This window comes from Seriola lalandi, unplaced genomic scaffold, assembly GCF_002814215.2.
Source record: "Seriola lalandi dorsalis isolate HSWRI2012SDOR001 ecotype SW California unplaced genomic scaffold, Sedor1 jcf7180002054736, whole genome shotgun sequence".
Classification (NCBI taxonomy): Eukaryota; Metazoa; Chordata; class Actinopteri; order Carangiformes; family Carangidae; genus Seriola; species Seriola lalandi.
In genome coordinates, this window is record NW_019525289.1 from 2,604,859 (window position 1) to 2,618,073 (window position 13,215).

At 39.3% G+C, this 13,215-nt stretch overlaps 1 protein-coding gene across 1 annotated transcript in view; it reads left to right on the top strand.

The window, feature by feature from the left end:
• Window positions 1-559: 559 nt before the first annotated feature.
• The window catches only part of tesk2 (testis associated actin remodelling kinase 2), a 30,155-nt gene continuing 17,499 nt past the window's right edge, over window positions 560-13,215 (top strand). The window contains exons 1-5 of the mRNA XM_023424436.2: window positions 560-994; window positions 3,954-4,402; window positions 5,535-5,654; window positions 10,172-10,293; window positions 12,901-12,949. Of these exons, the coding sequence (XP_023280204.1) occupies window positions 4,280-4,402; window positions 5,535-5,654; window positions 10,172-10,293; window positions 12,901-12,949 (414 nt within the window). The 5' untranslated portion in view covers window positions 560-994; window positions 3,954-4,279. The remainder of the gene's footprint in view (window positions 995-3,953; window positions 4,403-5,534; window positions 5,655-10,171; window positions 10,294-12,900; window positions 12,950-13,215) is intronic.

Sequence of the window (13,215 nt, forward strand, 5' to 3'; positions counted from 1 at the left end):
AAAGAGTTTGCGCCAACGCACAATTGTTTGAACTAATCTAAGCTTAAGCCATTTGTCAAAAATTATATTTGAGTGAGGTGAAAAACTAAGCCAACAACAGATTGCACTCATATTGCCAATTTGACCTTTTCAGTCAGTTTAGTGTTCTCAATATGAAATTTATTTGCATCTTCTGCATTTGTGCTGTTTTGATTTCTTCTTGCCCTTTCTCTTTATTTTCCCTTGTTAATGTATGGCTCCTTTTCCTTCCCGAAAACACTATGTACTGAATTTGTAGAAGGCCTTTCTAAATAAACTTGAAGTTTAACTTCAAAACTAATTTACCAGAAATGATGATGATTTCATTCTCTCTATCCCTTTAACTTTCTGTATAGCTAAACTCCAGTATCTCTTATGTGAACTGAAATTCACAACAAAATAATAGCTTTTAAATTTGTTTTGTTTCGGTTTATTTTTAATCGTTATTTTTTAACGTGTCCTTTATTTTGTTTTCTACAAGTTAGGCACGCTCAGAAAGTCGCATGCTCATTGGTTCATTGACCTGCCAATCAAATGTGGGTTGGGTCAGTGGGAGTGCTCGGGTGAGAGCAAAGAGACGACAGAGCTGTCAAACACCAACAAGCGTCTGAAATATTATCCCGGGCGGTACAAAACAGAGAAAAAAAACCATCTTACTTTGCTCTTTTGTGGAAACAAGGACAACAGAAACAGACTTCGAGTTTACTTTGAGAAGTCAGCCTTTGGAAATGTGGACTTTTCAACCGTTGCGACGAAAAACTTCTTGTTTTGTGTGTGTTGGTAGTGGATCTCAGGCTAATGTCTGTCAACGTTAGCGCTTGGTTTAGCTCGAGTTTTGTTGACAAACTAGCCAGTGAGCTAGTCACTGAGCTAGCTGCGTTACAAACTTTGCTGTTTCGGGGGTTAGCTTGTCGTTTTCGATAAATGGATCCCAGCTTGAACTCTTCTTTCAAACATCTCTTTGGAAGAATAACAGGTAAGTCTGCTAAACTTTAACCAGGAGTTAAAGCTAATAGTAGCTCTTGCTGCTGTGGTTTGTTTACATTTTTTGCCTGGTGTTGCCAACAATTTAAACATGGTCAACTAGCTACTAATTCTTCACCTAACTGCCATCGGTTAATATAACTTGCATCAAGGTCTCTTGGCAGCGTTGGCTCATTAGCTGTCCATGGTATCCAGATAATGGTCAGTTTTTTTCCACGGTGTCTGCCCCATGGACTTGTTCATTACTTTAAACCCTTGAAGAATGACAGGTATGCAGCGGCTCACATATCATGGCAGTTAACCACAATAGATTGTGGTCAGATAAGAGGCTGCTATTCATTTTTGTTGAATGTGACCTTGCACAAATACTTGACAAAGATTGCTCTTTTAGTGATCTCTCAGCTGTCTCTGTAGCTCATAGGAGAAAGGCTAGCAGATTACTAAATGCTGAAATTTGTTTGCATGGGCACGAGCAAATGATCTCAGACACATTTCACACACACCCATTTAATACCTCTTGCACTTCAGAGACACTCTTACCCTTGCTCAACCTATCATTATAACATCACTTAAGCTTTGATTTATTGCTGACATTTTCTATTAGTCTGTAATCCACTGGGGCACAGCTGGATAGTGTTCAAGCCCCCAAACTACTGTTGAAACATTTGGCCTGAAGCTGCTTTGGAGATGTCCCATCTGTTTTGGAGTACCAACAGGCCACATTTTACAGACCAAAAAAAGGCTGCCTTTTAAAATTCCACCCTTTTCCACGCATAGTCTCTTTAGTGTGGTGTTTTAAGTGCATGCCCTTCAGATATGTAGGCAACATGGTATATTTTGGAAACAAATATAGTAATGAACACTGGTGGCCTACATTTTCTTCTAATCATTTTAATGAAGATTTCCAACTGCATAGTTCACTGAGGATTAACGTGTTGCGAAATATTACAGGGCTCTGTTATATGATCTTGTTTTTAATGGTATAAAGTAATTTTATAGTATGTGGCTAGAGTTGTGTTCCCTGTAATTGGACTGTCTGTTGGTGGAGTGATTTTGAATGATGTCTGTTTTTCATGTTTACAGCAGAGGTGGGTGTAAAACTTCTTTTTGGTGGTCAGTATACTGCTTTAGACTGTGAGGATCATTTAAAATGAAGACTGGTTTTTACCCACCTGCAGTAGCTTGTAGAATAACGCAGTTATTATCATCAATTTATCATCATCATAATATCATTGCATCACTAGTGAGTGTAGGAAGTTTGTGTTTAGTCAATATCAAGCTGCTTTAACCAGTGATGTGGGTGTGTGGTTACAGAGGCTTTTAGTTTTGTATCAAGGGTGAATTTTACATGCTGACCTATTCTTGTCTACCCAGATAGAACCACATAGATGAAATGTGTGTCTCTGTTTTGGCTCTTGGATGGGAAAGCAACTGAAATTGGATAGGAAGGCTTAGGCCTGGCACTTGTGGCTTGCATTTTTCTTGGCACAGGCACTTTTATTTTTGCCGTACCATTTCAACAAGGCAGAAAATGAGGTGTCATTGGAGAGAAAAAAGAAAGAGGAGGATGAAAAGCCTTTTAAGGATGTGGCTGGGACAGAGAATGATCTCAGAAGTTGTCCAGTAGGTCCACAGTAACGCTCAAAGAGTCTAATGTCTGTGATGTAATGCTAATGGACCAGAGCAGAGTCTGGCTGTGTCATCTCAATGCTGTTTTTAGGATCTGATCTTATGAGACCTCATCTGGGCCAAAGATTGACTTTTGTTACCCTCTGCTTTGGTTTAAAATAGACCTCTTTAGTGTGTTCATTTTAAGTCTCCATCTTTCCTACTACTGCTGCTGTGCCTCCCAATTTACCGGAACACATTTTGCTGAATAATTCAGGTTATGTCCTGTGTACAAACATTACAGTAAATTTCTGATTGCTCCTGAAATATATTGATGCTGTGTGTGGACAGAAATCTCAGAATACACGATGGCAGGCTTTGTAGTATTAAAAAGGATAGTGTGGTAACACAGCAAAAGTGGGTGAGAATAGGGCTGCAACCGTAGTGAAAAATACCCATCACAGTTGTCACTTTTTTTGTTTTACCAACGGTCCAGTCAGACAGAGAAAAGCAGGAAGTCTTGCAATTAAGGGGCTGGAACTGAGAAATGTTTTGCATTGCAATGTCAATCTGCTAATCTACGGTTTTAATATTCAGTTTTAGGAAACTGTCAATTGAGTATATATCATGATATAGTATATAATCTGGAAATTCACTAGTGTTGAAAAGTGTTTATAGATAGATTATTCATGCAGCTGTCGTTAGCATCAGCTTGCATGTAGTTACTAAGACTTAGGGGGTAATTACTCAATTAAATACATAGGCTCTCTTCAAAGGAAAACAAAATTGATGGGAGAGTGTTTTTCAGTTTTTAGTTTTAATCTACTGTTATATCTTTCTTTGGATTAATGTGGAAGAAATATTTATAACTAGACTTGACATTTTCTATAAGTCAAAAAAATATTCCCTCTGGCCTCAAGTAAAAGTTAGATATGAAAGCCACATTGTTTACAAGTATAAAAAAGACCTTTAGCCACAGACCTCCTTTCCTGTTCCCCTTTGTACCCTGCTGATTTTGTTTTGGATGGCAGAAAGGTCCGGGACCTGAGCTATTCCTTGGCTAATCTCCCATAATTGGACAATCGGCCCCTATTACAGCCATTACATTTGGGCCTGTTGAGCAATAGTGGCTTGTCTCATCCATCGTTAGGCAAGACACAGTCTACTGCTACAGTTGCTGCTAAACACCTTAATCTTTAATGAAAGAATAGCTTACAGATTTAGTTTTTTTGATTTTAGTGTTTGTTTGGCATAAATCTATGAACAATAGCCACCACTGCTACTTTACGCGTCTCAAACCAATGAAAGGCCCCTTCATTCATTTTTCTCTTTACTTTCTCTAGGTCTCCAAGGACTTACTGTACATCTGTCAAATATGTGAAGTCCTTCTCATCCTGGTGGACTCCTCAGTTACAAGCAGTGAGGAACTGGACTAGTAGGAAACATCTTGGACCCAGCCAGGGCTTGTCACCAGGGGTGCCCTTAACAAAATTTTAAAACTGAAGTCTATGTGTGTGACATATTTCATCCCAGGACACAAACTGAGTAAATCCTGTTCTGCCGTGGAGCCCTCGGCGCCGTTTAAACAATCTAGTCCGCTTGTCATGTGGGTACATTACAGAATAAGGCTCATATTACCCTCACTGGTATCACCATCTTTCACATCACCATGGACCGGAATAAACGCAATTCCATCGCTGGGTTCCCTACACGACCCGAACGCCTCAGTGAGGACAGGGACGGTATCGGAGGGGTAGGGGTCGGCGAGATGGGCATGGGCCCATCTCCACAGGTCAGTCTTTGTTCTTTATTTTAAAGAGTAGGATGCATTTCAAAGATGCAGGGCATACATTACAGTATACAGGGTTCCTGTACAAGTATAAAGAGTTCAGCAAAGTATTAATAATTGATTAGACTGTTTTGGCTTTCTTGACTACTTTGCATGGAAAGAACATTGGGAAAAAAAAAATTAACAGTTCTGATACACACACAGAATCATTTGGCATATTATAATTGTAATTAGGATTGATCAGATATGGTTGGACAGAGTTGGTTCCAGTTTGGGACAGTCATGAGATAAAATCAGTTGTAAGTTGTGTGCCATTTAATGATTTTTATTGAGTCTTAATAAACCCATAAATATTCAGTTTATTATCATATAAGACTAACAAAATCAGCAAATCCCCCCAAAAAACTTTACTAAATAAAGTAACTAAACTGAGCTATTGATCATCACATTTTTAATGTTTTATCTATCAAGATAGTCTGTCAATTGAGTAATTGACTAAATGATTGATTGCTTCAGCTCTAGTTGTCAATAATAAAGCATTAATTTATGATGCAGTTCATCCAGGAATCACTGAAGATCCACAACTCAACTGACTTTTGCCTCATTCTGGTGAAAATGTGGATCTCAGCAGAGTGATTGGCCTGCAAAATCAGAAAGCTCAGTTTATGCATGAGATTAAAAGTGGTTTTGTTTTGGTAAGTGTTAGTGTTCAAATGAAAATGGCTATGTCATGTGTTCATGGTTATGTCCATGCTAGCCATGTCCCTCAATCAACTCTTACACACATTGGTTTTGCATCTGGGTCTTTTCTATGCAAATTACAGCATAAATGAGCAACACTAATGAACAGTAATGGTTCAACAAATGCTAATGCTGGTGATCAATTTATTTCAATCTGTTTAGGCATTGATACATACCTAGGATTTGGAGGGTTGAGTGGTTTGGTTGCCTTATGACACAAAAATGAACTGGGAAAATCTGTGTATGCTGGTGCAAATCAGTCTTTATATCTAGTGTTTAGTGTTTCATTTTTTCCACACAAACAAGAAAGTTATAATAGTGGTCCGAGGGCATATACATAAGATAAAAGACCCATTTTGACCTGTTTTTACTAGTCTGTTCATATCTTCTCCAGGTGGGCAGGGTGTGGCCATCATCCTACAGAGCCCTTATCAGTGCCTTCTCCTGTCTTACACGCCTTGATGACTTCACATGTGAGTGGATTGGCTCTGGATTCTTCTCTGATGTCTTCAAGGTGTGTGGAGATCAGTTATTACTTGCTTCGTGATGTGCTCTTATAATTTTCTTCTCTTCACTTTTATGAACTTCCTCAGTCTCTCCTTGGCTTGACTTCACCTTCTGTTCCTTTTTATCTTTTTGATGTGTTCCTGTGTCTTTTTATTCCATGCTTCCATTCATTCATCCATCTGGTGTGTTTTATAATAGGTTAGACAGTCCCTTAAATAACACATACTCATTCGACCTCACTATTGATTTCATGTTCATGTGTTACGTCTTTTTTATGTCGCTGGTCAGGATCAGAATAAAAAAAGGGGAACTTGTTGTGCGTGGCTCTCACTAATACACAATCACATTTATAAGTGAAGAAATGACACCCAAAGTTATTTTCCGTTTGATTTGACTTGTCAAGTTGATGTGCTTGGTGGGTTAAAGACCGATTGTTTCTGGGCTATCTTGATCTTCACTCACGACTCTTTCATGGACATTTTTAGGTCAAGTTATGCTGCAATCAGTTCAAAGACATCACTTAAATATGGGGTTGTTAACCCTGTTACTTTGTCCCTTCCCCCTCCAGGCATGTGAACGGGAGTTACACAAGCGCATTTAGAGTTTTTAGTTTGGCTTTGCTAAATGAACTGTTATTAACATCTATCAGAAGAGAAATTTCATTTTCTTCATTTCCTCTGGGTAGATGTATTATCAAGGCCACCGTGACACTGGGATCTTTGCAGGGCCCAGTTTAACCTAGATAAGTAGAGCTTTTCTGCATATATGTACAAGTCTGTACAAGCTTTAGGGTTAACACACAGAATAAAGTTGACAAGGATTATTATGATTTATAAGCATTTGTGTTTCTGTTGTCATTGTGTGAATATTGGAATTTCAATATGAGCTTAGCTCACAATGGTATACCATGTACTGTGCATCTATGTAACAGTAGATCTCTATTGGACTGGTGAACTGGGGTGACATTCATTTTCCATTGTGTCTCTCTTTCAGGCTGTAACTTGGGCTTGGGCTGATTGATGTTACTGTTGATAGTGTCTGACAGCTGTTAGTGATGTTTGAGTGTTGTGCATCTGGTCAGGGATGGCCTGAGCCGACTTGAAAGGTCTGTAGTGGAGTAAATCAAGGCATATTTTTTTATTTATTTTTATTAGCCATATGAAGCCCATATTAAGTTATTTGTTTACTGTCACCCATTGTATTCTGGGTATGCCAGCTGTCAAAAACAACCCATTGTGTGCTTCCTGAACACTGGAGCTTATTCATAACAGACAGCACTGCAAATGAGTGAACCACAGAGCAGCACAAATAAACAACAGTGAGCAGTTTCAATTAATTATATATCCACATTTACAGCGTGTATCAGTATGTGAAACAAATATGGACACTTTGGCTTAAACAGCAGTCAGTTTGCTGGTGTGCCGGTGTTTGAAAAAACACTTTTCAGGTTTAGTATTTTGCTGATGCTGGAGTGAAGAGAGGCTGTCCAAACATTCTGTTACATTCTGTCTCTCCTCTCTAGAAAACACTATAGGATACACCTATAGACACCTATACACATGAAGCAAATCATTTATTGTTTGAACAGGAAAGTTATGATAGAGGCTGTAAGTTGTCTGGTATATCTTGCCTGAGTTGAACCTGCTTAAAGCTATGTGTGTACACAGCTTTATTATTGTGGAAAATGTAGGCCAAACATCACAATGTGATGCTGTAATAGCTAATTATTGATTTATGCATTGATTCAAATTGGAATTTAATGGCAACAGCACTGTAAACTTCTGACTCGCTGCATGAACGCTGCCACGTCAGGCACCACCTCGGCCTTTTGGGAAATCCCTGTCAACAACATTTTTTTCCTAGGTGAGAAAGGAATCCATAGGCAGAGAGAAGAGAGTGGAAATGAAGTGGAGGGAATGGCAGAGAGCTGATGAAAAGCTCAGTCGGGACGAATGAAATGAAAAGGCGGCAGCATTAATGGAGATAGAGGTTGAGGCTAAGAGGAGGAGGAAAAAGCTTCTGATGGTGGAGAGCTGGGATGGCAAGACTGTTGAAAAGGATGAAATATGTGGGTTGAGTGAGTATAAGGGATGGGGGCAGACAAGGTTTTGGAGAAGAGGGTGATGTAGGGTTTTGCTAGAGCTGGGGTAAAAGGGAGGAGGAGAAAAGGGAGAAAAGGTTTAGAGGACAAGGACACCGGGGGTATGTTTTCCAGAAATGTGCAGTGGTGAAAAGACATATCGCAGAGGAGAGCACGCTAGGGCGGAGTTGGAAAAGGTGGGGGCGACAAGAGAGGAAGGTGGGAGAGAAAGATGGTACTACTACTGGGGGAAGATGTGGATTGGGGATGACGGTTTGTTGGAGGCCACAGCTACGAGGAGAAAGAGGGGGATCAGGGATAAATTCAGATGGGGGGATGTGAAGAGTGAAGAAAAGGGGGGGGGGTTGGAGGAGGATAGACGGATGTGGGGGGAGGAGGCCTTCACAGGAGTGGCCATCTGTTGTTTCTGCTGTCCTGTGGCGGAGACTGTCGGCTCGTTCAGCCAGGCCCCTTCCTTTGAACTTGAACAGAGAGATTTTTGTGTCTGTATGTATGAGATGGGGAGAGAGAAGTAGACACAGACACAGAGAGCTCCCTTAAACTGAAACAGACTGCGTGATCCTTTATGATTTTTCCACACTACATAGAGAGATGTTTTCACTCTAGCAACAGTTTTGTCCAGCAGTGTATTTCACTGACTTTCAATGTAAACGCCTCCTATGTACTCCATATTGACTTTGTCCCATCGGTGAGTTGTCCGTCCTAATGTAAGTGATACTGCCTTCCATTGTCACTGGTCTGCTGTGGCTGTGATGATGGAAGATGGTCAGGATGACATAAAGCTGCCCACTGTTTAGTGAATATGTTTGACAGTCTCTTTGGTACCGTATTTCCATAGATTAAAGTTATCAGGATTTTCCTAGTCTGAACTGCTGTTTCCTGGGAGAGCTGTCTATCCAAAGTATGTTCCATACTTTTTGTCAAATGATATATAAATAATCATATCTAATCATATGTCATCATTTCTGTTCCCCACAATGATGCATATCAGTAGTGGAAATTTGCAGTATTGAAATATCCTTTTAAAATGGTCATGATGTTTATGATGTCCACAGCCCTCAATGTCACTGATGTGACAGTAAGTGTTTTTGCACGTATGTATGATGCTTCTTCCTGTTCTGTATTCTTTGTCTGGAGCTCTTGATAATGTTTGAATAGGCTCTTTGTTGCTGGACGATGCCTACCTATATACACAGGAGGATCAAGTTCGTCTTTTCAAACTACTGGATTAAAAGCTGCTTTGTGATCTAAATATGTCTCTGCTGTCAGGAAGTGAGTAAGCACGTGTAGGTAGATAGATCAGTGTGCAGCAGCTCAGTCATCTGGTGTTCTGCTGACTGTGGTTTGCTAGTTGATATTTCCTATTTGCATGCACCATGAGTGCATTCAGAAGAACTTGAATTCTTGGTAATTAATTTGTGTCATGGCATCACTGAAACAGGTTGTAAGACGGCCTGAGTTCACCTTTCTGTTTCAAAGACAGTGACTGGGGCAAGAAAAAGTAATGCACGTTGGCTCCTGGTCTTTAATAGTACTAAAAAATATATTGTATTGTTTTACTGCTTCAATGCAGAGATTAAATGTGCTAAGTGCTCTTTTAAAGGCTTTTCACTTAATAGAAATGGACTGCAGTTATTTTCGGTGAGTACATGTCAGTCAGTGTGTAAATTACTCCAAATTAAAATCTTTGAATTTCAGTTCACTCCTGAACACATAATACTGCTTGTTCCTAGTCAGAAATAATGTAAACGTGCATCTCGGTTACTCTACTCGACTCGAAGAACAAGATTATCTTACTGCACGAGTGGTATATTAAAGCAACATATGTATCGTTTTAAACTTCAGCAGGAAGGATTTCAGTGCTGTCTTTATGCCATGACCTGTCTAGTGTGTTTGCTTGCCTTGCACCCAAAGCATGCTGGGATAGGTCAACAATGAATGGATGGATGAATGGATGGTGGTACAGTGATGCCTTCACTTAATTTTAGATTAGATGGAAACCAAAATCCCAATGCAGCATAATACAAAATTGATTGTGCAGGTCTGGACTGACACATTTATTTTGTCATGGCTGGTCAGCAATGACTGACCTCATTTCAGTTCTCTTTTATGTGCTGCCTTCCTTTTCTGCTTACTCTGTTTAATGCTGCACGAGACAGGTTTTTTTTTCCAGTCACCATTAAAAGAAGAGCAGTGTTTCAAGCTATTAAAGTGATTGTTAGTAACACAAACTGAAAATTAAACAGAATAGTTTTGATTTACTGTTGAATGAAACGTTCATATTTTCAATCCCAGTTTTATAGCCATCCGAAATAAAGGTTATGTTCGGTGTAGTTCATACATAATGATTTAACCATTGTTCATGTCGTATTTGACTGTACTTGCAGCATGTTGAGACGTGGCACCATTTGACTGTTTTCCAGGTACGTCATCGAGCTTCAGACCAAGTTATGGCTCTAAAGATGAACAAGCTCAGCAGCAACAGAGCTAACATGTTGAGAGAGGTCCAGCTAATGAACCGGCTTTCACATCCAAACATACTCAGGTTGGTAACTGAATAAATTATTGATCTAAACAAGTGGGGGGAGCTTACTAAAGATTTTAAGCCAGACTTAAAAATGTGTGAATTTTATTTTGTTTTTTGTTTGTTCTTCTATTGGGAAAGCAGCTTTAAAGCTGCATTTATGTTAATCATTAGACAAAGCAAGCAAAATAATGTGATAATTCTCCACTTTGTTGTTGTAGTTAACTCTTCATGTAATATGAGCTACTTTGTAAAACATGATTAGCCCTGGGAGATTATTGGTAGTGATTTCCTTTTAGCATGTCTAATGGTCAAATCCAAAAGGCCTGTTATGTATCAGTGTATTATAAGACATTCAACAATAAGATGCCAGTAATAACTTGGAATAATCTCGCTTTCATAAATTCACAATAGGCTTATTCTAAGGCTTAACAGTTTAGGTCACTCAGGAACTGCTAATAATAAATGAAGAATAAATCCTCATTATTTCTGTGTAAACAGTGTCACACATTATATTAGTCATTTCCTGTAAAGCTTGCCTCTTTGGTTATAAATTAATTATATTTACTCATATAGTCTGCCTCTGCCTTTACCTCCTCTCTCACTTGTTCATGAGTCTGTGGTTGTGACCTGTTTCCTCTGGGGTTGGCTAGAAACTGTGTCAAACACAGAGCCTATTAACAATGGATTTTCTAAACTGCCAGCTCCTGTTAGAGCTGCAGCAGATGCCCTACAGGCTAAAACTCGAGGAGCACCCGTTCTATCACAAGGGAACAGGACGAGGCTGTGAATGATCACATTCATTTTTTTTTAATGTAGAGATCCTAGTCAATAATTGTTTTGACAAAATGGACATAGCATGATACTGTGTGAGCCCCTTACACCTGGTTCTGTGGCCCTGCAGTTTTAGTGTTGTCTCCTTTTCACATTTTTCAGACTTTGGCTTTAGCAGACACCATTAATGGAAAACCAATTTTTTTAGAAGCACTGCATAATAATGGCTGTGTTTTGTGAGCTGACCAATCACAGTTAAGTGGAGGTGAGACTTCATGAAGCATAGAGAGCTGATTGGCTTTTCCACCTCAATAGCCAAAGCACAGGCAGTCTAATCTTTGGTCAAACTCAATATGCCAAAACCTAAACCGATATGCCGATATGTGTTATTGGTTGGACGTGAATGCAAAATTACTTTTTCTTCATTTTTTTTATCACTGTTAAATGCCCACCAGTTACTTTTAGAAAAGGTTTTAAATGGCTGCTGCTAATTTAGAAATCGGTTAACAGCCTCTTTCATATGCTTGACGAATATAAACCCAGTAGGTCTCTTAGATCTGGTGGGAGTGGTCAGCTAGTAGCTCGTTGTTCTTCTGTGGCTTTAATTGATTCATTTCCCTTCTGCAATTTATGTCCTCTTTTAGAATTTGGGACACCTTGTTACTGCACTTCCACTTTTTTTTGTGGTTGTTATTTTTTGTCTATTTGTATTTTATTTTCTAATTTTATTCCTTTTAATTGATTTTATTTCCTTTTTTATTGTGTTTGTAGCTTGTGGAAAGCACAGTGAATTGCTTCTGTGCTATACTGAGCTAACAGACGCTATAAAAATAAACAGCCTTGTTCTTTATGACTGGAAAATAAAAAGTCAGAAGACAAAATAAAACTTTATAGCCAGTCCACGCAATTTCATTGACACTGACTACGATGCCCCAGAATAGTGTAGTTCTTGCTTTTTGTTGTAAACACTTTCATTCAAATTGACATTCTGCTCCGAGCTCCTAAGTGGGAGAGTGTGTGTTTATGAACGTGCACATATGTGCGTAAATATCTGTGTGTGTGTATTTGTGCACACACACATGCACCGTATCTTTTTACAATGCCATCTTTGTTGAGCATGCCGAGTGGATTGTGTGTCTGTCTGTGTGTTAACAAGCAGGCACTGAGGGGGTCATTGTTAGCTAAAATCTAACAAGGACCCACAAAGTTGACCTTTTCATTGCCTCCTGAATTATGAGGCCTTCAGCGCTCCTCATGAGCAAAGTTGTTTCATATGTTACTCTACACACACGCACGCACTTACACGCACACACACACACACACACACACACACACACTCACATCGTTTCACTTTGTTTGAAGGAGTGCATGCGTCCTCTCTGAGTTAAAGATATTTTCCAACCTTTGGGCTCATGAACCTCGTCAAAAGTAGTAGTAGTAGTAGTAGTAGTGTTGTCATTAAACGAAAAGGCAATTTCTCTCTATTGCTAATGATGGGAAAGGTGGAGGCAGAAATGGATGGAATGCTGATGAACCAACTGAGCTGTTATTTTCCCTCTGTTAATAGACAGTCTCGCAGTAATGGCTTGTGTGGTCTTGCCCAGTGGAGTTTCACATTTTTTCTTAACAGCAGAGAAGGCCATGCAGGTGTTTTGTTAAGACATTTCTACCTTATTTTAATCTAAACTAAACTCTGACCCTACAGAGCAAGTGATTGAACTAGGAAACTCCACCTTTGTTCAGATTGTGAAGAAGTAGATAAGACAGATTTAAGTCATTCTATACAAATCAACAACAATTGTCTTGCATTATTCAACAATACCTTCATTTTACGTGTCTTGTGTTGTTTTGTAGGTTCAAGGGAGTGTGTGTCCACGAGGGACAGCTTCATGCTCTGACGGAGGTAGGAGATCACACACAAACACACCATCTCACATTAAAGCAAAAAAACAAAACAAAAAAGCAATGACGTGTGAGATCAAAGTGTTTCTACTAATGAAAGGTGGGATACGGATAGGCTTAAAATATGTTCCAGTTAGGCTTCTTGTGTCTACTAGTAAATGTGAGCCCTGAGTGTGTGTTTGTATATAATTTCCTACTGTTTTCAGGTGAACATCACGTCATCCATGAACACAACACAGTAACACACCAGTCTGTAATTGTAGGACA